This window comes from Ambystoma mexicanum, chromosome 8, assembly GCF_040938575.1.
Source record: "Ambystoma mexicanum isolate Mex_15411 chromosome 8, UKY_AmexF1_1, whole genome shotgun sequence".
Taxonomy (NCBI): domain Eukaryota; kingdom Metazoa; phylum Chordata; class Amphibia; order Caudata; family Ambystomatidae; genus Ambystoma; species Ambystoma mexicanum.
In genome coordinates, this window is record NC_090929.1 from 335355130 (window position 1) to 335381248 (window position 26119).

The following is a 26119-nucleotide window of genomic DNA, read 5'->3' on the forward strand; positions in this document are numbered from 1 at the left end:
AACAATGGCGGAGAGTATGGCATGGCAGGGAATGAGGAAAGGCGTGACCATGGAGCAGGCGGGGGAATCAAGTGTATGAGTCCACGAGACAGCGATGATGGGCTTATTATTATAATTATTTCATTGTTTTAACGCGCCACACGCTCTGAGGCCTCATGACACACACAACACAACGTACAAACTTACATAAAAATAAAACACTGTAATGAGATAAAAAAAATAGTAAACTGGGAAATTCCAAGCCAATGGAACAGTGGTCAGAATAGAAATCAACAATAATTGATTGAGATAGTTATAAACGCGCACACAACGAACCCAATAGAATCCTGGCGCAGTTGGAATATATCATCAGACAGAAATATAATCACCAGTCACATGATGACAGTAGTCCATAAGTCAACAGAAAACCCCATCTGAAAAGGCACGTTTTTAGTCCTGCTCGAAATGTTAGGAGCAAATTCATTTTCGTTAAATTCAGAGGGAGTCTCTTCCACAATCTGTGCCCGAAGCCCGAGAATCTACAATCTCCCCTAAAAACACATTTTGTCCTGGGGATAATGAGTATGTGATGTTTGTCTTCCGACCTTAAGGACCTAGTAGGTTGGTATGGTATTAGCTTGTCCCTCAGGTAGCTTGGTGCCAGACCATTTGTGCATTTGAACACTAGGCAACCAATCTTGAACTTTATGCGATCATTCACTGCTAGCCAGTGGAGAGAGCGGTGAACACCAGAAATTGGGGTGTGTTTTGGTACCCCAAACACTAGTCTAACCGCTGCATTTTGTGCCTTTTGTAAGCAATACATTTGTTTGGCATGGGCTCCAGCGAGGGGGCCATTGCAACAGTCCAGTTTCGAGTTAACTAGGTCTCCTACCACCATAGCACGATCATTCTCAGGCACATAGGGGAGGGCTTGTCCTATTTAACAATGAATCCCTCTGGTTAAACAATACGTTTTTCAGCTCTTTTAAAATCATGCAAACAAGGAATGGCCCCGAAAGTGTCTGGCAAGCCATTCCAGACACAAGGAGCCACTGTATCTAAAATGGTGCCCCCATTCTTCTGAAGTTTGAAGCATGGCTGAAAGATGGTATTGTCTCTATTGGAATGGAGCGATCTTCTGCTGGGTGTAGCCTTCAGTTGGGCACTGAGGTGCATTCCCAGACCTACATTGTAAGAATCTTATGAGAAATTCACTGTTTAACTGGTAACCAGTGAAGTGCCCTTCTAGCAGGAGTGACGTGATCTCTCCTACCAATGCCCTTAATAGCCATTACTGCCCCATTCTGGATGGTCTGAAGCTTTTGTAAGTTGGCTACAGAAGTGCCAGCAAACATACTATTGCAATAGTCCAGTTTGTAATTTACTAGGGCACAACCCAGTAAGGATCTGTTTTTATCAAACAGGTATGGTCTGATGTGTAGCAGCAAGACGTGCTTCTGCATGGTAAGTTGTGGTTCTAATTACACGCCTAACGTCTTAACATGGGAGACCATGAGACTGGCAGAGTAAGCAATTATGAAATGTTTGTAACAAGGCTTGAGTTTGTTCAAACAGGGAACTGACCCCAGAATTAAGGGGCAGCGAGTTAGCAGCTATCCAAGACTGTATAGTGGCATAAATCTGGTTGATAGCCTCAGAGTCCCTCACATAGTCATCCATAAGTTCGAGGACAACATGGGTGTCATCAGCATAGTTTGTATAACTGACATCCAGGTCATCCAGGAGGTCAAACAGAGAACTGGTGTAGATATTACATAATGTCGTGGAGAGGCAAGAGCCCTGAGGCATACCACTGCGCAGCAGGACTGGATTGGCCTTGAAGTCATCCACGAAAACACTGGCAGTGTGATTACTAAGGAAAGACTCAATCCCAGCGGATGCATTACTAGATACGTTGGCTACCTAGGCAAGCCTACTGATAAGAATGGAATGATCCACCAAGTCAAAGGCCGCCGAGAGGTCCAATAACATGAGAAAGGCAGTATGTCCATTCTCAATAATTTCGGAAATGTTTGCTTTGAGATCTAAGAGTGCCATCTCTGTGCCATGCTTGGCGGGAATCCGGATTGACGCTGACTAGGTAAATTGTTAGCTTCAAGAAATTCTTGAAGTTGAATGTAGGCTATCGGAGCCAAAACATTTAGCAGAAATTAGGCCATTTGTGATTGGGCGATAGTTACTTGCAATGGAAGGATAAAAGGAATCTTCTTTTAACAGTGGTGAAATCCACACCTCTTTCAAGGCTGTGGGTACAAAAGAAGCTTTAAAGGAAGAATTCAGAGTTTTTGTGATCAGCGGAAGTAGAGTGTCTAAGGATTCCCTGATGATATTTGCAGGGCAGACATTGCTCTTGCATGAAGTTGGCTTCATGTGTTGAGCAATATTAAAGATCTCGACTTCATAAATTTGCCTGAAGAAAAAACTGGGAGAATCGTTACTGGCAAAGGACGGACCAGATTTAACTGACGAGGTTGTGGAGACAAGAAGTTGTTGTCTCTTTTTAAAGTACTGTTGATGGCTTGCGATTTTACCCATCAGTGCATTTTATATGGTTTGACACCAAGAGTCATTTTTGTCAATTTCTAACTTCGGCACCTTTTTTCCCGTTAATTTCCTGATGAGTTGCCCCAAGCTAGATTTAGCATTTTCCATCCTGGAATTATAGTTTGACTGTTTAGCTAACAAAATGGGGGGTTTATATCGGGTGGCTGCAGCTTTGTAGCTAGATTTGTTTTCGGGACACTGGTTGCTGCACCAGGTCCATTCATATCCCCTCTTAGCATGCCTACACTTAATGATCTCATCAGAGAACCAGGTCTTCTTTCGTACTTCAATTTTTATTAGCTTACTCTTCTCAGGTACCAGAATATTGACAGGCACAGCTGTGATATGCTGAAATTGATCCATCAATTCTTTTACATTAGAGGTTGGAGTGAAGTTATCTATGATCAGTTTAAATGTAGCCGCAAAGGCATCTGGAGCAAAATGTTTAGGTCCCTCATCTTCTTACCAATTCTGTGTTGAGCGTCCATTCGCTTAGGCTTGGATGGAAGTTGTAGGTCAACAGACACGAAGTAATGGTCTGACCAAGGACATGGAGTAACCAGGAGTGATGAGATTGAGGTGTTATGGGTGAGGACCCAGTCCAAGATATGACCCTCTTCATGTGTGGATGACTTCACATGTTGTTTGAAACCGATTGACCTAAGAGAACGCATTAGCAAAGTGACTTTTAAGTCAATGGGCCTCATTACGAGTACAACGGTAGTGGGTTAACGGCACCGGTAAGGATGCTGGTGCTGTTAACCCCCTACCGCCGCATTCTGAGGCCCCTTAGCGGGTCCCATTAGGGCCGGCTGGTTTTACCAGCCAACCTTAGCGGGACCCGTTAAGAGACCAGGGAGCTAATAACAGGCCCGCTATTTGCAGGCCCATTATTAGCTCCTTCCCCATTCCCATTGAGCCCTATGGGGGCTCGAATGGGAATGGGGAATGGTTTTCAGAATGGGGACTTACCGGGTCCTCCAAGGTTGGAATAACCCGGTAAATTGCCATTCCGACTACCCAGACCCGGACACGGGTTTGGAGGCAGCCATGGTGCTAATCGCACCATGGCTGCCTCCAAACTGGTAATGAGGCCCAATGTCATCAGAGGCCCTTAAATTAAAGATGCCAAGGATAAGCATATGGGATTGGGCCCAATGGTTTAAAAGGCATGCTTGCACCATTGAGTTTGTCCTCTTCATTGGACTAGAGGTGGATCATCTTCAACTCTGATGTTGGAGGGCGACGATCATTGCAGTGTATGAGCAGAACAAAGGTCCCCATAAAGAAAGTTGGATCCATAGGCATTGCCTCTTGAATCCACTTTGGAGGTACATCAATTCTATTTTGTGAAGCGTCTTGCGAGCAATGCAAAGATTACTCAGAATCAGACTGAACTACACTCACACCACCTACAGGCACGCATCAATGTCAGTAGCACCATATACAACACTGTCAATGTGCACACCGTCTCCTACTTGGCAGATAAACTCACCATTTCTTGTGACAAGTGAATCACCACAAGCCAGGACCTGACCAGAGTTCAGCAGCAGAAATGCAAAATGAAAAAAACCAGGAAAAAAGCATTATCAATCTATGCCACCAAACCGTGGAACCTCACGCCTTTCAGAATTCAGATGCACCCCACCCTCATGCAATTTATAAAAGAAATCAGGACACTCCTCTTCAAGGAGTACCTTTTTCACACACATCAGAGCTCCCAGCCCAGTATAGCTCCTGATAACCACCCCTTCTATCCCAACCCCATATGCTCTCACACTACTGTTATGTGTTCTGCACTAAGGGGGTTGTTTTCTAGAAAGTAGTAATTTCGTAGCTGGGACTGCCAACCTCAAACCTTAGGTGCTTGTGTGTCCCCTCCATGCAACTTTCTTCATTTGATAAACACATGGCAAATACAAAGCGTAAAAACAGGCCAAATCACCTTTACTCTTTGCTTTTGCATTCCGTATTATAACAAGTGTAAATGCCGGCTGCCATTTATTCATGGCAAACAGCATTTACAATGGATTATGTAAAGGTGCAGAAGGAGGAGACTGACACACATGTGGCATAGTGATTGCTATAGACTTTTATTAGCCAAGAAAATAAAGAGACAACCTAACTTTGCCTATCTCTAAGTGGGGTTTGCCTGCCTCAACTAAAACACTAAGGGTTCTGTCAGAATGTCTGTGTAAATCAATAGCCGCTGTCCTGTGTCAAAACTCTACTTCTTTCCCTTACTCTTGAAACTAAACTACAGATAAAGTAGACCTTCTTGGTTCAGAATAATAACTGCCTTCTTCTGGACTGGGGACAAAAGTTCACGTCCAGGTTTTGACTCAAAATTGTTCTATAAAACAATAGGTAAAGTTCAAGCATCTCTTCACACTCTGTATCAGAAAGCCATTTACAACTTTGGTTACCAGGAGAATAACTTTCTTCTCCTGGTATCTTGATTAACAGTTCAACACAACTAGGGGGAATGACGCCCTTCCCCTGGTTTCTTGGTTACCAGGAGAAGGACTCTCTTCTCCTTGTATCTTGGCTTTATAGTTCAATACCCAGGGGGAATGGCTGCCTTCCCATGACTTCTCTTTTACTTTGGTATCACAGTTCAACAACACCAGGGGAATGGCTCCCTTCCCCTGGCCTCTTTCTTACTTTTGTATCAAAGTTCAACAACACCAGGAGGAATGACTCCCTTCCCCTGGCCTCTCTCTTTCTTTTGTATCACAGTTCAACACCAGGGGCAATGACTCCCTTCGCCTGGCCTCTCTTTTACTTTTAGGTTTCTCAGCAATACAGTTCATCCACTGGTAGGGTCCTTGACCCAGACTTTCCCATTGTGACCCACTTAGTTCACTATCCTGCTAAGCACTATGCTTCTTTGATCTTGCAGACTTGGTTTACTCTCCTGCCAAGTATTGCCACGAGGAAGATGACTTGTGCACTTTTCTTTATACGTGTCCTTAAGTTTGGGGGTCTGATATGTGCCCATATTGAGGAATCACTTCTCCCTATTTCTCTGGTGGGCTCCGGTCTGCCTCCCGGTCTGCCTTCGCTCTGTTTGGGTCTCTCTTGGCTTCAGCAGGCTTCTCCTGCACCGCAGCGGCTATGGAGATTCTGTCTCTCTGCAGTACGCATGTCTGTTACAGACCGTGTGGTCCACCTCCCCTGTAAGGTCAGGCTACTACTTCGGCAAGGGTCCTCCTGTGCCAAGCCCACAGGGAATGCTATCTGCTTCTTTTCAGCATCCCTGATTGTAGCTGCTCGAATTTCCCACGCCAAGCAGCTTCTTGGTCCTCGGTTCATCCAAGGATGGCTGAGCAACATTGTAAGTCTTTTGTTGCTTTCTATTTCACACTGCCATGGAGGACTAGAATGCTCACCCAGGTTACATGGAGCATTCTGTATGGCCCCACACCTCCTTCCCGTCCCAGTACTTGTCTAGTACTTTTCCTTTGTGTAGTTCCTACTCTTCTTTTTCTCAGTATGTCTTAATGTTACAGACCTACAAAGGTACATGGGAGTACTGGGCAAACTGTTAGGGTCTATGGGTTATGGAGGTGAGTAGGATGTTGGGTGAGTGGTGTCATCTGTGTTCTCCAAAGATGTCCTCCCTTGTCCCCAAAGGGGAAGCCTCCTCCCATGAGATCCTCCCGCTGAGTGCCACCCCCACGAGGACTATCGGGTAGCGGCCTCACCACCCTGGCCTCGTGGGAAGGGGCTCCCCCTCGTGGAGAAGTGACGACAGCTCAGGATTCATCACAATTCCTAAAAAATCCTCTTGCTTTTAGCAGGTGCTAAACACAAGCGGATTCCATATCAATCTATTGTTTTGCTGCCACCATGAAAATAGATGCTGGCAGAAAACCAGGCTGATTTGGCTGAAAGAGCTGAAAGAGCAGACGGATGTGTCAAGCCTGTTCTGCTTTTCAACTCCGCCTGTCAAATCAATCAAAATCCTTCAGAGCATAAAGATTGTGGAAACCATGGCGTAAATGCCCTGTTACCCTAAAAATGATGGCTGATGTATATGCTTTGTAAGGACTGTTCCCACGGGTAACCATCTAATGCATACTTGTAGCTCCTATGATGTTTAGCATTCCATTGCCTCCTGAAATACCCAAAGCAAAATCAATGAAATATTTCTACCTGCAAGTTTATCGGGGGACAGAGCAGGGCTCTCCAGGTGGGTTTGATGTGCTACTGTTTGGCGCTTTGATATGATAGGTTATTTATAACGCACTTAATACCCAGAGGTTTCTAAGCGTGGACCCGAACCTGTGTTGCTCCGTGTCTTCTTGCTTCCAAGGCGAGCACGTTGCCCCTGAGCTATCCTCCCGAGACAAAGGAAGGAGGTCAGTGAAACATAAGGTATCGGAGTAATCCGGTCTTCATAGGACTATGGATCTCATGAAAAGGGTATGAATGTAGAAGGACAGTCGTATTCCTGGATACGTTTTTGGTTGCAGTGATGGACAAGTAGTTTGAATAGCTTTGAAAGGGAAACATTTTGGTCAAACCTGAATTTGAGGTTCCACATCTGCATGGCTGGGCCTCCAGTCCAGTCAGAGGAAATGGAGAGGAGTGGGATGTGATTTGATGATGTTTTTTTCCTGCCAGTGCCCAATCAAATAATGTCAGTTTTCGTGCTATAACAAATGATTTCATGCTACAAGTGCTAAACAAAACATACAAGCCTTTCCATGTAAACCATATTTCCATTCTACCAGTGACAAGTAAAATAGGCCAGCATTTCCCTGGAAAATATGTTTTCAACCTCCATGTACCAAACAAAATATGCCTTTTAGGATGCCAGTGCCTGAACAAAATACCTCAGCATTGTTTTGTAAAACAATTTTTCATGATGCTTGCTCCCAAGGTTCTGCTCTGTGTCGCTCTCAATAATCCACCCATTGCTCAAAAGCTTCAACACAAACAGGATGAGCATCCCAATGTTAAATAATATATTTCATCTATCGGCCTATCACTCACTATGCCACCCTCACGGAAAAGCGTTGGGGTCAGCCTATCTGTCTGTTCTGACACGGGATCGTTAGCTCGTCCGTGAGGGTTAAATAGTGAGTGAAAGGGCGAGAAATCAAATATCGATTCTTCTTCATTGGGGTCATCATCCTGTTTGTGTTGAAGCTCTCAATAATACCCCACGACACTGTGACCTACCCCGCCATTCCCTTCACACATACACACGAACGCACATACGCACCCGCACACTTTTTTCACGTACGTTTATTGGCTCACGGTGGCATCCTCTCTCTGTGTGGTTCTGCCTCTCTCTTGGCAGCTTGTAGCAACATGCATGGGGAGGAACGGCCCTCTAGCACCTCGTTCAACGCCCCCTTTCCCTGCATCCGACTCTGTCTGACGGGGCTCACATGCGCTTTGCTGGGATTCCATCATGACTGGGTGTGAGGCACACATTTGCATTGTTTAAATAACGATCAAACTGTGTAATCACGTATATCAGACACACCTTTGTGCATACCTTCTGCTCTATAGCCAATCTACACAGGGGCACGACTGTTATTTTCTGGGAATTTACCGGGTGTACCTTTGAACTTTATTGGCATCAATTTCATGGCACCTACATAGCAAACCCCCATCTGTGTCAGGGACATCATTTAGGGGTCGCCAAAGGTCTTCCTTGCGACCTCTAAAAAAAAAAAAAGTAGTTTTTTTGTAATGTAAGCTCCTGGGCTGTGGCCAGCACCATGTGGGTCTTTACTTCTGGAGTGGCTGGCTTTCTTGTTCAGGCCCCTTAAAACATATAAGAAAAATAAGAACAGGAGTGCCACAAGTCTAACACTTTCAGCACTGACCCTAAATAAGAAAGAATAGGAATACCAAATAATGTGTCTTTCTGGAATTCTATACAATAATTGCTAGACTCATTAAAGGTTTATTTCATGCACATGTTAGGGGGTGAGTCACTGATTTAGTCTGTTCTAAAACGCCTCAACTCAGCCTTTCATCCTTCTCAGGTCGATAAATGAGTACCAACACAGGTTGGGTGATATTGGGTGTATATTTTTTCTATATAAAGCGCTTAAGCGTAAGTGCTATATAATAACACATCATTATCATTTGGTCATGGGCGTCTGCTTGCATTCACAGTAATTTGGTAATATGGGCCTATACACACTGATCTTAACGATACATATGGCTATGGCAATCCATTCTTGTATGAAATGTACATCACATTATAGTGATATCGTAATCATATTTTTCATAGTGTACAATACTATGTGATGCCACTTCCTTTTTTGTCAATGGGTGAAAGGTCGTGTTCCATTGCTACCCGCAATATCACTTCGGGGTGGGGTCAAATGACATCACTTCCTGTGATGTCATCAGGGGTCAAGAGTCGTGTAATACCACTTTCGCTACCCCTGGCATTTTGGTGAAATGACGTCCCTGAGTGCAGTATGTTAGTAGGCAAATCTCCCTCTCTGTCCGCCGCCCACAATGGTCAGTGTTTAATGTTCAGACTCTCGGTGCCGCTTTCTTTGCCTCCCTTCTTCTCTCTATGTAAGTATTAACCTTGCTTCTTTCTTCGCAGTCCGGGGGTATAACAGCAATGTGGATGTGTTGGTGGGCGACACGGACTACAACACCTATGCTGTCCTGTACTACCAGAAGCAGAGGAAGCTCTCCATCAAACTCTATGGTCAGTAGTCTTTGAGAGGTCATGCACTGCCATCGTAGACGTCAGACGTCCTCTGTGTAGACTATGTGTCAGTGTAAGTGGCAGTGCTCCGCCTGCGCTGTGTATAATGGAAGCACGCACCACCTGTCTGAGTCCACGCCAACTGCATTTTGTGTGTCGTGACACCAAGGGCTTCGTGCATCCCAGCCAACTCTTGCCTACGTAAATGGAAGCGTGTGCTGTCTGGACCGCAGTGCTTCAAGTGGGATTAGAAATCGAGGGAGGAGGGGCTCTCTTTAGTGGGGCTTATCTAAGTACACCCGGACCTAGGCCACACCCCCTAAGAAGAGTCCCCCACCTGATTGGGTTGGGGGTGGCGGGTAAAGAGAGGGAGTGCACTGGCATTATTCCCTTTGATGCGCCCAGACCCTCCTTTTAAACAAAAGAAGGGGCTGGGCGGACCAAAGGTGTGACACCAGTGTGCCCCAGCTCACACGCAGCAGGAAGCCCTTTTATTCAAGGAGCCGCGTGGTGCAAATCTTTAACCAAGGGCTCCTTGAATGAAAGGGCTGCCTGCTGCTGATGGCTCTTTACCCAGAAATAGGAGGACTGGACTGCCCAGCTCTCCTTTTGTTTTCGATTAACGTCATCACACAACATGAAGCCAAGGTACTTCATGCTGCGTGATGGCTATCTACTCAGAAACAAAAAGCGAGCTGGGCGGGCCAACCCTCTCCCTGTTTCTGAGTACAGAGACAACAAGCAGCCCGTGTATCTGAAGTGCTGCACGGTTACACAGGCTGCTTGCAGCTGTTAACACTTCGGTTTAGAAAAAAGAAAAGACAATGGACCTCATTATAAGGTTGGAGGTAGCATTGCCGGTAAAACCGGCAAGGCTATCTCCAAACCGGCATGAAAATCTGGCTCCCGTGAATGGGCAATTACTGGGGTATATCAGCCCCGTCAGACCTGGTAATTGCCCTTTCGCGGGTGCCGGTGCAGCTATATCCCCATTCCCATTTCAGCCTCATATGGCTCAATGGGAATGGGGATGCCTGTAGCACCGGCACCGTTCATAACAGTGCCAGTGCTACAGGCTTGCTGTGCTCGCGGGTGCCTTTCATTCCGCCAGGGCAGACCTGGCGGAATGAAAGGCAACCGCGGCACAACTCAGAGTTTGCCGGTCTGCATACAACGGTACTGGTAAGCTTACCGGTACCATTGTATCCGGACCCGCAACTTTGTAATGAGGTCCAATGTCTTTTCTTTTTTCTAATCCGAAGTGCTTACACCTGCAGGTAGCCGGTGTACCCGCAGCGCTTTGGCTACACAGGTTGCCTCAGGTGTCAACGTGGCTGGGGCTAGTCAGGGGTGGGCCCGGCTCCGGAGGCCTTTTTGGAGACTGCCAAGGCCTGGCCCACTTAAAGCCCTGCTGGACCCATTCCAACTCCCTTCTGTCTCTGAGGAAAGTTTGTACTTAGTTTGTGTTTGGGCCAGTTCTTTGCTTGATGGAATTTTATACTGCTATTGCACATGCTGTACCTGCTCTTGGTGTACTAAAAGTGTGTATGCCGGGGCTCATAGTGCACCTGTTCTCTGCTTAACAGATGCTTGTGGGCCCTTCCCAGTGGGTATGGTGCCACCTCCTCCTCTCCCGCATGGGTATAACCACTAAAGAAGCAAATGATTAACTAGCACTAATGAACCGTCTCACATCAGGTGTGTTCCGCTCCATAGAAGGCCACTCTTTCTGCAATGCTGACACATTTTGGTTAAACTATCTAAAAGTCATTGCACCAGTTTGGGACAGAATAAAGCCAGATATATAATTCCTACTGTCTGATTAGTGATCACCCCAAGTCTCTAAGAAAAAGCCCTTGACGTTTGAAAGTAAATTGAACCCAACAAACCTTATCTGGTGATTTCTATCAAAAGTTGATGGAGAGTCAGAAGACCCTCTTGCTTGATATTAGAGGATGTCCATGACTCCAGGGCGGCCATTTGCCCTGTGCGTGGCCACGGCACACCCACATAACTTGATACAGCACCATCTGCCAATTCTCCTCAAGATTCATCAGCTCTAGGTCAGACAGCATTGAACGACAATGCTGCCTGACCTGGAGCTGATTCCAGCCATTTTGATTCCTTGCAAAGGCGCAGGAGGAATGTTTGGCCCCATTAGAAGTATGGTGGTAACGGTAAAAGGGTAGTAGTGTACCGCTTATTTATAAAATACCACCTAATTGCAGGTCCGGGTCGTATGGGATATTTACATAATTGGAATAGGTCAAAAGTACAAGGTGGAGTAAGCAGCCCACATTTACTCCATGCAGTACTTTCTAGTATCCTATCCCATAAATATCCCATGGGATTGGAAGCGGTATTCAGATGGCATTTTAAAAATAGGAGGGATTTAAAATACGTGCAAACAAAGGGGGGTCTGGGAATCTCTCTACCAGCACGAACACAGCCCAATGACCTGTTCTTGGGTGAATAACCCCTGGGAGAGACTCTACCAAGTCTTTAGCTCACTGTCCCTTTCACAGAGAAGAAATTTCCCCACATATCAGCCTTTGTCCTGCCCAGGAGCAGTCCAGCGCCGAAATGCTAGGCAATTCTCCTCTGAACAAGAGTACCATCAGTAACCCCATACACATGTTTCAGCCTTGTTGGGCATCATCAGTGAGGTGAAACTGGTGCCTCTCTAAGAACAGTGAGCAAGGGGTCCATGTCTGGATCGCCCTGTTAACTTAGGGTGAAACCCAAAGTTAATTTATGCAAACAAAGGGGGGTCTGGGAATCTCTCTACCAGCACGAACACAGCCCAATGACCTGTTCTTGGGTGAATAACCCCTGGGAGAGACTCTACCAAGTCTTTAGCTCACTGTCCCTTTCACAGAGAAGAAATGTCCCCACATATCAGCCTTTGTCCTGTCCAGGAGCAGTCCAGCGCCGAAATGCTAGGCAATTATCCTCTGATCAAGAGTACCATCAGTAACCCCATACACGTGTTTCAGCCTTGTTGGGCATCATCAGTGAGGTGAAACTGGTGCCTCTCTAAGAACAGTGAGCAAGGGGTCCACGTCTGGATCGCCCTGTTAACTTAGGGTGAAACCCAAAGTTAATTTATGCAAACAAAGGGGGGTCTGGGAATCTCTCTACCAGCACAAACACAGCCCAATGACCTGTTCTTGGGTGAATAACCCCTGGGAGAGACTCTACCAAGTCTTTAGCTCACTGTCCCTTTCACAGAGAAGAAATTTCCCCACATATCAGCCTTTGTCCTGCCCAGGAGCAGTCCAGCGCCGAAACGCTAGGCAATTCTCCTCTAAACAAGAGTGCTATCAGTAACCCCATACACGTGTTTCAGCCTTGTTGGGCATCATCAGTGAGGTGAAACTGGTGCCTCTCTAAGAACAGTGAGCAAGGGGTCCACGTCTGGATCACCCTGTTAACTTAGGGTAAAACCCAAAGTTAATTTATGCAAACAAAAGGGGGTCTGGGAATCTCTCTACCAGCACGAACACAGCCCAATGACCTGTTCTTGGGTGAATAACCCCTGGGAGAGACTCTATCAAGTCTTTAGCTCACTGTCCCTTTCACAGAGAAGAAATTTCCCACATATCAGCCTTTGTCCTGCCCAGGAGCAGTCGAGCGCCGAAATGCTAGGCAATTCTCCTCTGAACAAGAGTACCATCAGTAACCCCATACACGTGTTTCAGCCTTGTTGGGCATCATCAGTGAGGTGAAACTGGTGCCTCTCTAAGAACAGTGAGCAAGGGGTCCACGTCTGGATCGCCCTGTTAACTTAGGGTGAAACCCAAAGTTAATTTATGCAAACAAAGGGGGATATGGGAATCTATCTACCAGCACGAACACAGCCCAATGACCTGTTCTTGGGTGAATAACCCCTGGGAGAGACTCTACCAAGTCTTTAGCTCACTGTCCCTTTCACAGAGAAGAAATTTCCCCACATAACAGACTTTGTCCTGCCCAGGAGCAGTCCAGCGCCGAAATGCTAGGCAATTCTCCTCTGAACAAGAGTACCATCAGTAACCCCATACACGTGTTTCAGCCTTGTTGGGCATCATCAGTGAGGTGAAACTGGTGCCTCTCTAAGAACAGTGAGCAAGGGGTCCACGTCTGGATCGCCCTGTTAACTTAGGGTGAAACCTAAAGTTAATTTATGCAAACAAAGGGGGGTCTGAGAATCTCTCTACCAGCACGAACACAGCCCAATGACCTGTTCTTGGGTGAATAACCCCTGGGAGAGACTCTACCAAGTCTTTAGCTCACTGTCCCTTTCACAGAGAAGAAATTTCCCCACATATCAGCCTTTGTCCTGCCCAGGAGCAGTCCAGCGCCGAAATGCTAGGCAATTCTCCTCTGAACAAGAGTACCATCAGTAACCCCATACACGTGTTTCAGCCTTGTTGGGCATCATCCGTGAGGTGAAACTGGTGCCTCTCTAAGAACAGTGAGCAAGGAGTCCACGTCTGGATCGCCCTGTTAACTTAGGGCGAAACCCAAAGTTAATATATTCAAAACAAAGGGGGGTCTGGGAATCTCTCTACCAGCACGAACACAGCCCAATGACTTGTTCTTGGGTGAATAACCCCTGGGAGAGACTCTACCAAGTCTTTAGCTCACTGTCCCTTTCACAGAGAAGAAATTTCCCCACATATCAGCCTTTGTCCTGCCCAGGAGCAGTCCAGCGCCGAAATGCTAGGCAATTCTCCTCTGAACAAGAGTACCATTAGTAACCCCATACACGTGTTTCAGCCTTGTTGGGCATCATCAGTGAGGTGAAACTGGTGCCTCTCTAAGAACAGTGAGCAGACCAGACCCCCCTTTGTTTTGAATAAATTAACTTTGGGTTTCACCCTAAGTTAACAGGGCGATCCAGACGTGGACCCCTTGCTCACTGTTCTTAGAGAGGCAACAGTTTCACCTCACTGATGATGCCCAACAAGGCTGAAACACGTGTATGGGGTTACTGATGGTACTCTTGTTCAGAGGAGAATTGCCTAGCATTTCGGCGCTGGACTGCCCCTGGGCAGGACAAAGGCTGATATGCGGGGACATTTCTTCTCTGTGAATGGGACAGTGAGCTAAAGACTTGGTAGACTATCGCCCAGAGGTTTTTCCCTCATGAACAAGTCATTGGGCTGTGTTTGTGCTGGTAGAGAGATTCCCAGACCCCCCTTTGTTTTGAATAAATTAACTTTGGGTTTCACCCTAAGTTAACAGGGCGATCCAGACGTGGACCCCTTGCTCACTGTTCTGAGAGAGGCAACAGTTTCACATCACTGATGATGCCCAACAAGGCTGAAACACGTGTATGGGGTTACTGATGGTACTCTTGTCAGAGGAGAATTGCCTAGCATTTCGGCGCTGGACTGCCCCTGGGCAGGACAAAGGCTGATATGCAGGGAAATTTCTTCTCTGTGAAAGGGACAGTGAGCTAAAGACTTGGTAGAGTCTCTCCCAGGGGTTATTCACCCAAGAACAAGTCATTGGGCTGTGTTCGTGCTGGTAGAGAGATTCCCAGACCCCCCTTTGTTTTGAATAAATTAACTTTGGGTTTCACCCTAAGTTAACAGGGCGATCCAGAAGTGGACACCTTGCTCACTGTTCTTAGAGAGGCAACAGTTTCACCTCACTGATGATGCCCAACAAGGCTGGAAAACGTGTATGGGGTTACTGATGGTACTCTTGTTCAGAGGAGAATTGCCTAGCATTTCGGCGCTGGACTGCCCCTGGGCAGGACAAAGGCTGATATGCGGGGAAATTTCTTCTCTGTGAAAGGGACAGTGAGCTAAAGACTTGGTAGAGTCTCTCCCAGGGGTTATTCACCCAAGAACAAGTCATTGGGCTGTGTTCGTGCTGGTAGAGAGGTTCCCAGACCCAACTTTGTTTTGAATAAATTAACTTTGGGTTTCACCCTAAGTTAACAGGGCGATCCAGACGTGGACCCCTTGCTCACTGTTCTTAGAGAGACAACAGTTTCACCTCACTGATGATGCCCAACAAGGCTGAAACACGTGTATGGGGTTACTGATGGTACTCTTGTTCAGAGGAGAATTGCCTAGCATTTCGGCGCTGGACTGCCCCTGGGCAGGACAAAGGCTGATATGCGGGGAAATTTCTTCTCTGTGAAAGGGACAGTGAGCTAAAGACTTGGTAGAGTCTCTCCCAGGGGTTATTCACCCAAGAACAAGTCATTGGGCTGTGTCCGTGCTGGTAGAGAGATTCCCAGACCCCCTTTGTTTTGAATAAATTAACTGTAGGTTTCACCCTAAGTTAACAGGGCGATCCAGACGTGGACCCCTTGCTCACTGTTCTTAGAGAGGCAACAGTTTCACCTCACTGATGATGCCCAACAAGGCTGAAACACGTGTATGGGGTTACTGATGGTACTCTTGTTCAGAGGAGAATTGCCTAGCATTTCGGCGCTGGACTGCCCCTGGGCAGGACAAAAGCTGATATGCGGGGAAATTTCTTCTCTGTGAAAGGGACAGTGAGCTAAAGACTTGGTAGAGTCTCTACCAGGGGTTATTCACCCAAGAACAAGTCATTGGGCTGTGTTCGTGCTGGTAGAGAGATTCCCAGACCCCCCTTTGTTTGGGATTTAAAATACCACTTATTTTTGCCAGAGGCACCATTCCTGCAATGATGGCCTTATTGCACGCCCCGTATTTCTGCCCACTCATGCTGATGGCATTTATGCCAGGGTAGTTTACAGGGCTGCATCCCTTGAATGGTGCACGCCATAGACATGCAGATGTTTCAAAATCTTAATGGAGAAAGGAAATAAATCCCATGCTGGATTCGCCTGTGTGAAGGCACTTGATAAAAGTTGTCGCTGATTTTTGTTTCCTAGTGGTCTGCCTACAGTTAGTTGCAGTCTGCTACTCTTCTGGGGAAAGCATAGAATTTGCTCTCCGGTGCTCTTCCGCTGTGACGGAGGTGAACACTTGACATGCCCAGGGTAGAAAGACCTCTTAAAATGGCGGTCTATCGCTACGCTGAGCTATTGGCGCCATACTCGCGGCTTGATAAACCCATTCCTGGGGTGGGGGTGTTTGCAGGCACGTATGCATCTTCACAGAACAAAGAAGGTACAAGGGAAGAGCTGCTCTTCTGCCTGTAGAGGGTATGCTGGGTGCACCCTACATTGGCCATACAGGCCATGGGGTCTAGGCTGCTTGTGCAACACCAGGACTGCGTTTTCTTTTCTGCAATAAAGCAGGATGTTTAAGTCTCGGCCACAGACCTGAATAGCCCTTCAATAGAAGAAAAAACATTTGCAGCCTTCTCAGGAGAATACTTTATCCAGACCAACATTTAAATGCAACCCCCCAGTCCCTCTAGGCTCATGGCAATCTAGGCTAACAAGGCCCAAAAGAGCTCCAAATCCTAAGCTCCACCCCTTTCATCTAACAACAAAGATATATATATATATATATATATATTACATTACATGGCCACGGTAGTGGCCATGTAGTTATGGTTAAGTTGCTGTTTCCAAAGGAAGAGCACTTTTTGGGTGGCTTATAACTTCGCTCTCTCTGGACGGATCCTCACCAAACTTTGCAAAAAAAAGTATTTGGGTCACTCTGAATTATTTTGCTAAGTTTGGTGAGGATTCGTCCAGGGGGGGCAAAGTTATAGGGGGGGTCCCAAAACCTTTTTTTTCCCCCATAGACTGAATGGGAAAAAAATGTAGCTCGCGTCTACAGCCCAAACCGCTGGACGGATTTTCACCAAATTTGGACCAGGAGCAGCGGCTTGGTCCCGAAAGTGTGCTTTTGCAAATTTGGTGAAAATCCGTCCAGTAGTTTTTTTTAAAATGACCAAAAAGTAGGTAAAAAAAAATGAGTGATATCTGTGTTCGGTCCGCGGACACACTTCCTTGTTCGCTCCGCGGACAGTGTCCTGATTGGCCAATCGGCTTGCGTGATGTTCACGGACATGCAACGTGTTCGCTGATTGGACGTCGTGGAGCGTGAAGCGCGTCAGATTTTCAGTAGTGCCCGCCATCTTGGATTCGCGGTTGTCCGCGGACAGCGCGGTGAAACTTTGTTCAAAATTTGTATTTAGTAGAGTGTGTTGGTGTGTAGGAGTGTTTGGGGAGGGTGGGAGTGTATGAGATAGGATGAAAGTTGTGTTTTTTATGTGTTAGACGTTCTTTTTGTGTTCGATTTGTCTGCGGACATCACAGGTGTTCTGAAATGTTCTAAATAAACTGAATGGGGGGTGTTCTGAGGACTCAATATGTGTCCGTTTTGTTCGCAAGCAAACTGAAACTGTTCTAAGAACACTTGCAGTGTTCTGAAATGTTCGCAAATAGACAAAATGGGGGTGTCCTGAGGACGATGTCCGTATTGTTCGTTGTCAAGTTGAATATGTTCTAAGAGCACTCGCGGTGTCCTGAAATGTTCGCAAATACACAAAATGGGGGTGCTCTGAAGACGTTGTCGAACACTCGCTGTGTCCTGAAATGTTCGCAAATATGAATGGGGGTTGTGGCTGACAAGTTGAATGTGTTCTAAGAACACTCGCGGTGTCCTGAAATGTTCGCAAATAAACAAAATGGGGGTGTCCTGAGGACGCTGTCCGTATTGTTCTCTGTCAAGTTGAATGTGTTCTAAGAACACTTGCGGTGTCCTGAAATGTTCGCAAATAAACAAGATGGTGGTGTTCTGAAGACGCTTCTAAGAACACTCGCGGTGTCCGGGAAATGTTCGTAGGGGGTGTCCTGAAGACGCTGTCCATATTGTTCTCTGTCAAGTTGAATGTGTTCTAAGAACACTCGCGGTGTCCTGAAATGTTCGCAAATAAACAAAATGGGGGTGTCCTGAGGACGCTGTCCGTATTGTTCTCTGTCAAGTTGAATGTGTTCTAAGAACACTCGCGGTGTCCTGAAATGTTCGCAAATAAACAAAATGGGGGGTGTTCTGAAGACGTTTCTAAGAACACTCCCGGTGTCCTGGAATGTTCGTAGGGGGTGTCCTGAAGGCGTAGTCCATATTGTTCGCTGGCAAGTTGAATGTGTTCTAAGAACACTCGCAGTGTCCTGAAATGTTCGCAAATAAACAAAATGGGGGTGTCCTGAGGACGCTGTCCGTATTGTTCTCTGTCAAGTTGAATGTGTTCTTAGAACACTCATGGTGTCCTGAAATGTTCACAAATAAACGAAATGGGGGTGTGCTGAGGACACTGTCCGTATTGTTCGTTGTCAAGTTGAATGTGTTCTAAGAACACTCGTGGTGTCCTGAATTGTTCGCAAATAAACAAGATGGTGGTGTTCTGAAGACGCTTCTAAGAACACTCGCGGTGTCCGGGGAATGTTCGTAGGGAGTGTCCTGAGGACGCTGTCCGTATTGTTCTCTGTCAAGTTGAATGTGTTCTAAGAACAATCGCGGTGGCCTGAAATGTTCGCAAATAAACAAAATGGGGGTGTTCTGAAGACGTTTCTAAGAACACTCGCGGTGTCCTGGAATGTTCGTAGGGCGTGTCCTGAAGGCGTAGTCCGTATTGTTCGCTGGCAAGTTGAATGTGTTCTAAGAACACTCGCAGTGTCCTGAAATGTTCGCAAATAAACAAAATGGGGGTGTCCTGAGGACACTGTCCGTATTGTTCGTTGTCAAGTTGAAAGTGTTCTAAGAACTATCACGTTGTTCTGAAATGTTCGTAGGGGGTGTCCTGAAAACGCTGTCCGTATTGTTCGCTGGCAAGTTGAAAGTGTTCTAAGAACACTCATAATGTCCGCGGACATTAAAAGTTTCCATAGACCATAGTTGAAATTTTTGACTCTATGGATGTGATATGCTGCAGTGGTTGTTGCCAGGGCATAGAGTCTTGGGTGCATGGCCATTTGGCCATGCACCCAAGACTGTATGCCCTGGCAACAACCACCGCAGCATATCACATTCATATTTGCTTATAACTTTGGGTGAAAAACAAATGTATAAGGAACAAAGGTATTAGATACTATGGTTGTGATATGCTGCTATGGTTCTCCTTATTACTGTATACTTACTGTTTGGTCTAGTAACCGGAGTACATGTATTTCTTGTTAATTTCTGTGATAAAAGAAAATAGCATGTTAGTATTAGTATTTTGTAATGACTTATTACATTGTATAATCAATATATATATATATATTTTTGAACCCTCATATTTAGTAGATTACAAATCAGAGTACTGTGCAATTTGCCCAGTTTCTGTATTTGTTGCTAAAATCATTGGGTCTGTGGGAGAAAAAAAAATCCATGTTGGATTAAAAAAAAACTTTTTCTGTACAGTTTATTTGTTTCTTTGTTTTCAGTGTTCACTTGTTGTTTCTGGCTAATGCTTTATACTTTGGCTTGTTGCATTTTTTTGGAGCAGTAACATATTATTTATTTGTTTGGATATTATAAAATTTTGGCGCAGTTAGATACCAGTAGGCGTATTGTAACCGTCTATTTTTTATATATTTTAGTGGATTGATTTATCTGTTTGGATATTGTTAAATTGTGGGACAGTTAGATACCAATTGGCGTATTCTAACTGTCTATTTTTTGCTCTAATTTAGTGGTATTCATTTATCTGATCATTTCTTGTAGAATCTTTGGGCAGTTAGATAGCTTTTGGAATATTCTAACAGTTTATATTTTTTTTACTATAAGTTTACTTAAAGTTTAAGTACAGTTTATTTAAATGAATGGTTAGTTTGTTGTATATATGGGTTACATTTCTTATGTATTAGTAAATATAATGTGTTTGTGTGCTTTTTTTTGAATTTGTTAAATGTTCATATGTTATGATATAACAATCAAACATACCCCCCCAGAGTTTTTTAGGTAGTGGTACTGTTCTTCGAACATGTCCGCGAATATTAAATGAGTTCGCGGACATCAAGTACAGTAGAAGAGATTCAGTCAGTTCCATATGATATGTATATAAAGTGAAAGTCATTATTGTTAAATTGCACTACTAAAAACCTACGAAATTCAATGAAAAAACTTTGTTAAAGGGACGTTATGGTTACGTTGCGCTACTAAAAACCTATGAAATTCAGTGAAAAAACTTTGCTAAAGGGACGTTATGGTTAAGTTGCGCTACTAAAAACCTATGAAATTCAGTGAAAAAACTTTGTCAAAGGGACGTTATGGTTCCAAGTAAAACCGAAAAACCCTTGATATTCACCAGTTATGGTAAGCTAAGCAACCATAACTCGCGCCACCACCGTGCACTGCTAAGACTAACACCCAGGACATCAAAGATGACATCACAAATGTCATTGATGACATCACTGATGACATCACATGTCTGGCTCACTCTTTTTTCTTTTGCTGCCATATCTAGGCCACATGGTTTTCTTCAGTAACAGTCAGAAACTAAAAATGTTATTTTATTTGTAGACGTATCCTTCAAGTAGGTTCTTACAGTAATTCCTTTAGAGTCCAGACACATCATATGAAACATATACATACGGGATGACACAAGCTTGAAAGACAGCAATCCTTTTTGTGCATAAAGATAATCAATAGACCTATGAGCACTTTCTGATAGTTCTGTTGTTTTTTTTATGGATTTACCTTCCCTGTATATGGTCATATTTGTATACATTGTACTCACACTACTTTCCTTAGGGTCCAATCACATCAAGTGATACATATACCTAGGGTAAATAAAAGCTTTGAAACAGAGAAATCATTTATTTGCATGAAAATAATCAGTTAAATTATTAATTGTTTCTGCTACTACTTGTGCTTTTTTGCTTACTTCACTTTCCCTGTATATACACATATTGGTATGTGTTCTTGTGTCTTTGTGTTTCGTCTATAGTAATGCAATTATGTAATACATGTGTTTTATTAGCTACTTATTACATATTTCACAGTACACAAAAATCTATTAAGAAAACAATTATCATTTTATTATTCAACATATTAACATTACGAATATTATACCTTCATCTTGTACGCTGCACACAATGTTATGTTTCTGTATGAGTAGCTTAGTATTCTAGATAGAACCCCATAATAGAATGCTATTTATATCAATGCATCGATCAATGCACTAATTAGGGTATGATATTTATTGCAATGATCCTTGACACTTGTTTCGCAACATTATAATAAGAATCCCTTGTACACATATTTCATGAAAAGTACATACACATGTGATGTCATCAGTGATGTCATCAATGACATTTGTGATGTCATCTTTGATGTCCTGGGTGTTAGTCTTAGCAGTGCACGGTGGTGGCGCGAGTTATGGTTGCTTAGCTTACCATAACTGGTGAATTTCAAGGGTTTTTCTTGGAACCATAACGTCCCTTTGACAAAGTTTTTTCACTGAATTTTATAGGTTTTTAGTAGCGCAACTTAACCATAACGTCCCTTTAACAAAGTTTTTTCACTGAATATATATATATATATATATATATATATATATATATATATATATATATATATATATATATATATATATATATATATATATATATATATATTAATTACATGGCCACGGTAGTGGCCATGTAGTTATGGTTAAGTTGGTGTTTCCATAGGAAGAGCACTTTTTGGGTGGCTTATATCTTCGCTCTCCCTGGACGAATCCTCACCAAACTTTGCAAAAAAGTATTTGGGTCACTCTGAATCTTTTTGCAAAGCTGGTGAGGATTCGTCCAGGGGGGGCAAAGTTATAGGGGGGGACCCAAAACTTTTTTTTTTCCCATAGACTGAGTGGGAACATTTTTTTGCTCGCGTCTACAACCCAAACCGCTGGACGGATTTTCACCAAATTTGGACCAGGAGCAGCGGCTTGGTCCCGAAAGCGTGCTTTTACAAATTTGGTGAAAATCTGTCCAGTAGTTTTTTTAAAAATTACCAAAAAATAGGTAAAAAAAATGTGTGATATCTGTGTTCGGTCCGCAGACACACTTCCCTGTTCGCTCCGCGGACAGTGTCCTGATTGGCCAATCGGCTTGCGTGATGTTCGTGGACATGCAACGTGTTCGCTGATTGGACGGCGTGGATTGTGAAGCGCGTCAGATTTTCGGTAGCGCCCGCCATCTTGGATTCGCGGTCGTCCCCGGACAGCGCAGTGAAACTTTGTTCAAAATTTGTATTTAGTAGAGTGTGTTGGTGTGCAGGAGTGTTTGGGGAGGGTGGGAGTGTATGAGATAGGATGAAAGTTGTGTTTTTTTATGTGTTAGACGTTCTTTTTGTGTTCGATTTGTCTGCGGACATCACAGGTGTTCTGAGGACTCAATATGTGTCTGTTTTGTTCGCAAGCAAACTGAAACTTTTCTAAGAACACTCGCGGTGTCCTGAAATGTTCACAAATAAACAAAATGGGGGTGTTCTGAACACGATCTAAGAACACTCGCGGTGTCCGGGAATGTTCGTAGGGGGTGTCCTGAAGGCGTAGTCCGTATTGTTCGCTGGCAAGTTGAATGTGTTCTAAGAACACTAGCAGTGTCCTGAAATGTTCTCAAATAAACAAAATGGGGGTGTCCTGAAGACGCTGTCCGTATTGTTCTCTGTCAAGTTGAATGTGTTCTAAGAACTCTCGCGTTGTCCTGAAATGTTCGCAAATAAACAAGATGGTGGTTTTTTGAAGACGCTTCTAAGAACACTCGCGGTGTCTGGGGAATGTTCATAGGGGGTGTCCTGAGGACGCTGTCCATATTGTTCTCTGTCAAGTTGAATGTGTTCTAAGAACACTCGCGGTGTCCTGAAATGTTCGCAAATAAACAAAATGGGGGTGTTCTGAAGACGTTTCTAAGAACACTCGCGGTGTCCTGGAATGTTCGTAGTGGGTGTCCTGAAGGCATAGTCCGTATTGTTCGCTGGCAAGTCGAATGTGTTCTAAGAACACTCGCAGTGTCCTGAAATGTTCGCAAATAAACAAAATGGGGGTGTCCTGAGGACGCTGTCCGTATTGTTCTCTTTCAAGTTGAATGTGTTCTAAGAACTCTCGCGTTGTTCTGAAATGTTGGTAGGGGGTGTCCTGAAGATGCTGTTCGTATTGTTCTCTGTCAAGTTGAATGTGTTCTTAGAACACTCATGGTGTCCTGAAATGTTCGCAAATAAACGAAATGGGGGTGTTCTGAGGACACTGTCCGTATTGTTCGTTGTCAAGTTGAATGTGTTCTAAGAACACTTGCGGTGTCCTGAAATGTTCGCAAATAAACAAGATGGTGGTGTTCTGAAGACACTTCTAAGAACACTCGTGGTGGCCGGGGAATGTTCGTAGGGGGTGTCCTGAGGACGCTGTCCGTATTGGTCTCTGTCAAGTTGAATGTGTTCTAAGAACACTCGCGGTGTCCTGAAATGTTCAAAAATAAACAAAATGGGGGTGTTCTGAAGACGTTTCTAAGAACACTCACGGTGTCCTGGAATGTTCGTAGGGGGTGTCCTGAAGGCGTAGTCCGTATTGTTTGCTGGCAAGTTGAATGTGTTCTAAGAACACTCGCAGCGTCCTGAAATGTTCGCAAATAAACAAAATGGGGGTGTCCTGAGGACGCTGTCCGTATTGTTCTCTGTCAAGTTGAATGTGTTCTAAGAACTCTCGCGTTGTTCTGAAATGTTCGTAGGGGGTGTCCTGAAGATGCTGTTCGTATTGTTCTCTGTCAAGTTGAATGTGTTCTTAGAACACTCATGGTGTCCTGAAATGTTCGCAAATAAACGAAATGGGGGTGTTCTGAGGACACTGTCCGTATTGTTCGTTGTCAAGTTGAATGTGTTCTAAGAACACTCGCGGTGTCCTGAAATGTTCGCAAATAAACAAGATGGTGGTGTTCTGAAGACGTTTCTAAGAACACTCGCGGTGTCTGGGGAATGTTCGTAGGGGGTGTCCTGAGGACGCTGTCCGTATTGTTCTCTGTCAAGTTGAATGTGTTCTAAGAACACTCGCGGTGTCCTGAAATGTTCAAAAATAAACAAAATGGGGGTGTTCTGAAGACGTTTCTAAGAACACTTGCGGTGTCCTGGAATGTTTGTAGGGGGTGTCCTGAAGGCATAGTCCGTATTGTTCGCTGGCAAGTTGAATGTGTTCTAAGAACAAGAACAAAGTTATGGCAGAAAAAGTCACAAGTCCACAGCGCTTATACAGTGATTAAGAAAATAAACATCAAGGCTGCGGGTATCTGGGCGGTGTGGGTGTACTGCCAATACACATCCACAGGAATAGTTGAAGAAAAACAAAGAGGTTCCCAGTCTCACTGCGCCAAGAAATTATAATTAGTTGTTTGTGCAAAGAAAAGCCTTTATTGTTTGTGCGAAGAGAAGCCTGACACATGTTTCAAGCTGTGTACAGCTTTTCATCAGAGGCTTAGGTTGCAGCAATAAGAACTCCACATTTAGAGTAGGACCCTGCCAGATACAGTTCTCAAAATGCCTCGCAGTTGCGGAAAGCTCAATGACCGCTTGTTTCAGTCTACTCGTGTTACCAACACTCGCGGTGCCCTGGAATGTTCGTAGGGGGTGTCCTGAAGGCATAGTCCGTATTGTTCGCTGCCAAGTTGAATGTGTTCTAAGAACACTCGCAGTGTCCTGAAATGTTCGCAAATAAACAAAATGGGGGTGTCCTGAGGACGCTGTCCATATTGTTCTCTTTTAAGTTGAATGTGTTCTAAGAACTCTTGCGTTGTTCTGAAATGTTCGTAGGGGGTGTCCTGAAGATGCTGTTCGTTTTGTTCTCTGTAAAGTTGAATGTGTTCTTAGAACACTCATGGTGTCCTGAAATGTTCGCAAATAAACGAAATGGGGGTGTTCTGACGACACTGTCCGTATTGTTCGTTGTCAAGTTGAAAGTGTTCTAAGAACTATCGCGTTGTTATGAAATGTTCATAGGGGGTGTCCTGAAAACGCTGTCCGTATTGTTCGCTGGCAAGTTGAAAGTGTTCTAAGAACACTCGCGGTGTCCTGAAATGTTCGCAAATAAACAAGATGGTGGTGTTCTGAAGACGTTTCTAAGAACACTCGCGGTGTCTGGGGAATGTTCGTAGGGGGTGTCCTGAGGACGCTGTCCGTATTGTTCTCTGTCAAGTTGAATGTGTTCTAAGAACACTCGCGGTGTCCTGAAATGTTCAAAAATAAACAAAATGGGGGTGTTCTGAGGACACTGTCCGTATTGTTCGTTGTCAAGTTGAATGTGTTCTAAGAACACTCGCGGTGTCCTGAAATGTTCGCAAATAAACAAGATGGTGGTGTTCTGAAGACGTTTCTAAGAACACTCGCGGTGTCTGGGGAATGTTCGTAGGGGGTGTCCTGAGGACGCTGTCCGTATTGTTCTCTGTCAAGTTGAATGTGTTCTAAGAACACTCGCGGTGTCCTGAAATGTTCAAAAATAAACAAAATGGGGGTGTTCTGAAGACGTTTCTAAGAACACTTGCGGTGTCCTGGAATGTTTGTAGGGGGTGTCCTGAAGGCATAGTCCGTATTGTTCGCTGGCAAGTTGAATGTGTTCTAAGAACAAGAACAAAGTTATGGCAGAAAAAGTCACGAGTCCACAGCGCTTATACAGTGATTAAGAAAATAAACATCAAGGCTGCGGGTATCTGGGCGGTGTGGGTGTACTGCCAATACACATCCACAGGAATAGTTGAAGAAAAACAAAGAGGTTCCCAGTCTCACTGCGCCAAGAAATTATAATTAGTTGTTTGTGCAAAGAAAAGCCTTTATTGTTTGTGCGAAGAGAAGCCTGACACATGTTTCAAGCTGTGTACAGCTTTTCATCAGAGGCTTAGGTTGCAGCAATAAGAACTCCACATTTAGAGTAGGACCCTGCCAGATACAGTTCTCAAAATGCCTCGCAGTTGCGGAAAGCTCAATGACCGCTTGTTTCAGTCTACTCGTGTTACCAACACTCGCGGTGCCCTGGAATGTTCGTAGGGGG

The 26119-nt window shown here is 44.7% G+C and overlaps 1 protein-coding gene across 1 annotated transcript in view; it reads left to right on the forward strand.

Moving 5' to 3' along the window:
• The window catches only part of C8G (complement C8 gamma chain), a 174891-nt gene that overhangs the window by 69512 nt on the left and 79260 nt on the right, over positions 1-26119 (forward strand). Inside the window, exon 4 of the mRNA XM_069609773.1 lies at positions 9134-9241. Within this exon, the coding sequence (XP_069465874.1) occupies positions 9134-9241 (108 nt within the window). The remainder of the gene's footprint in view (positions 1-9133; positions 9242-26119) is intronic.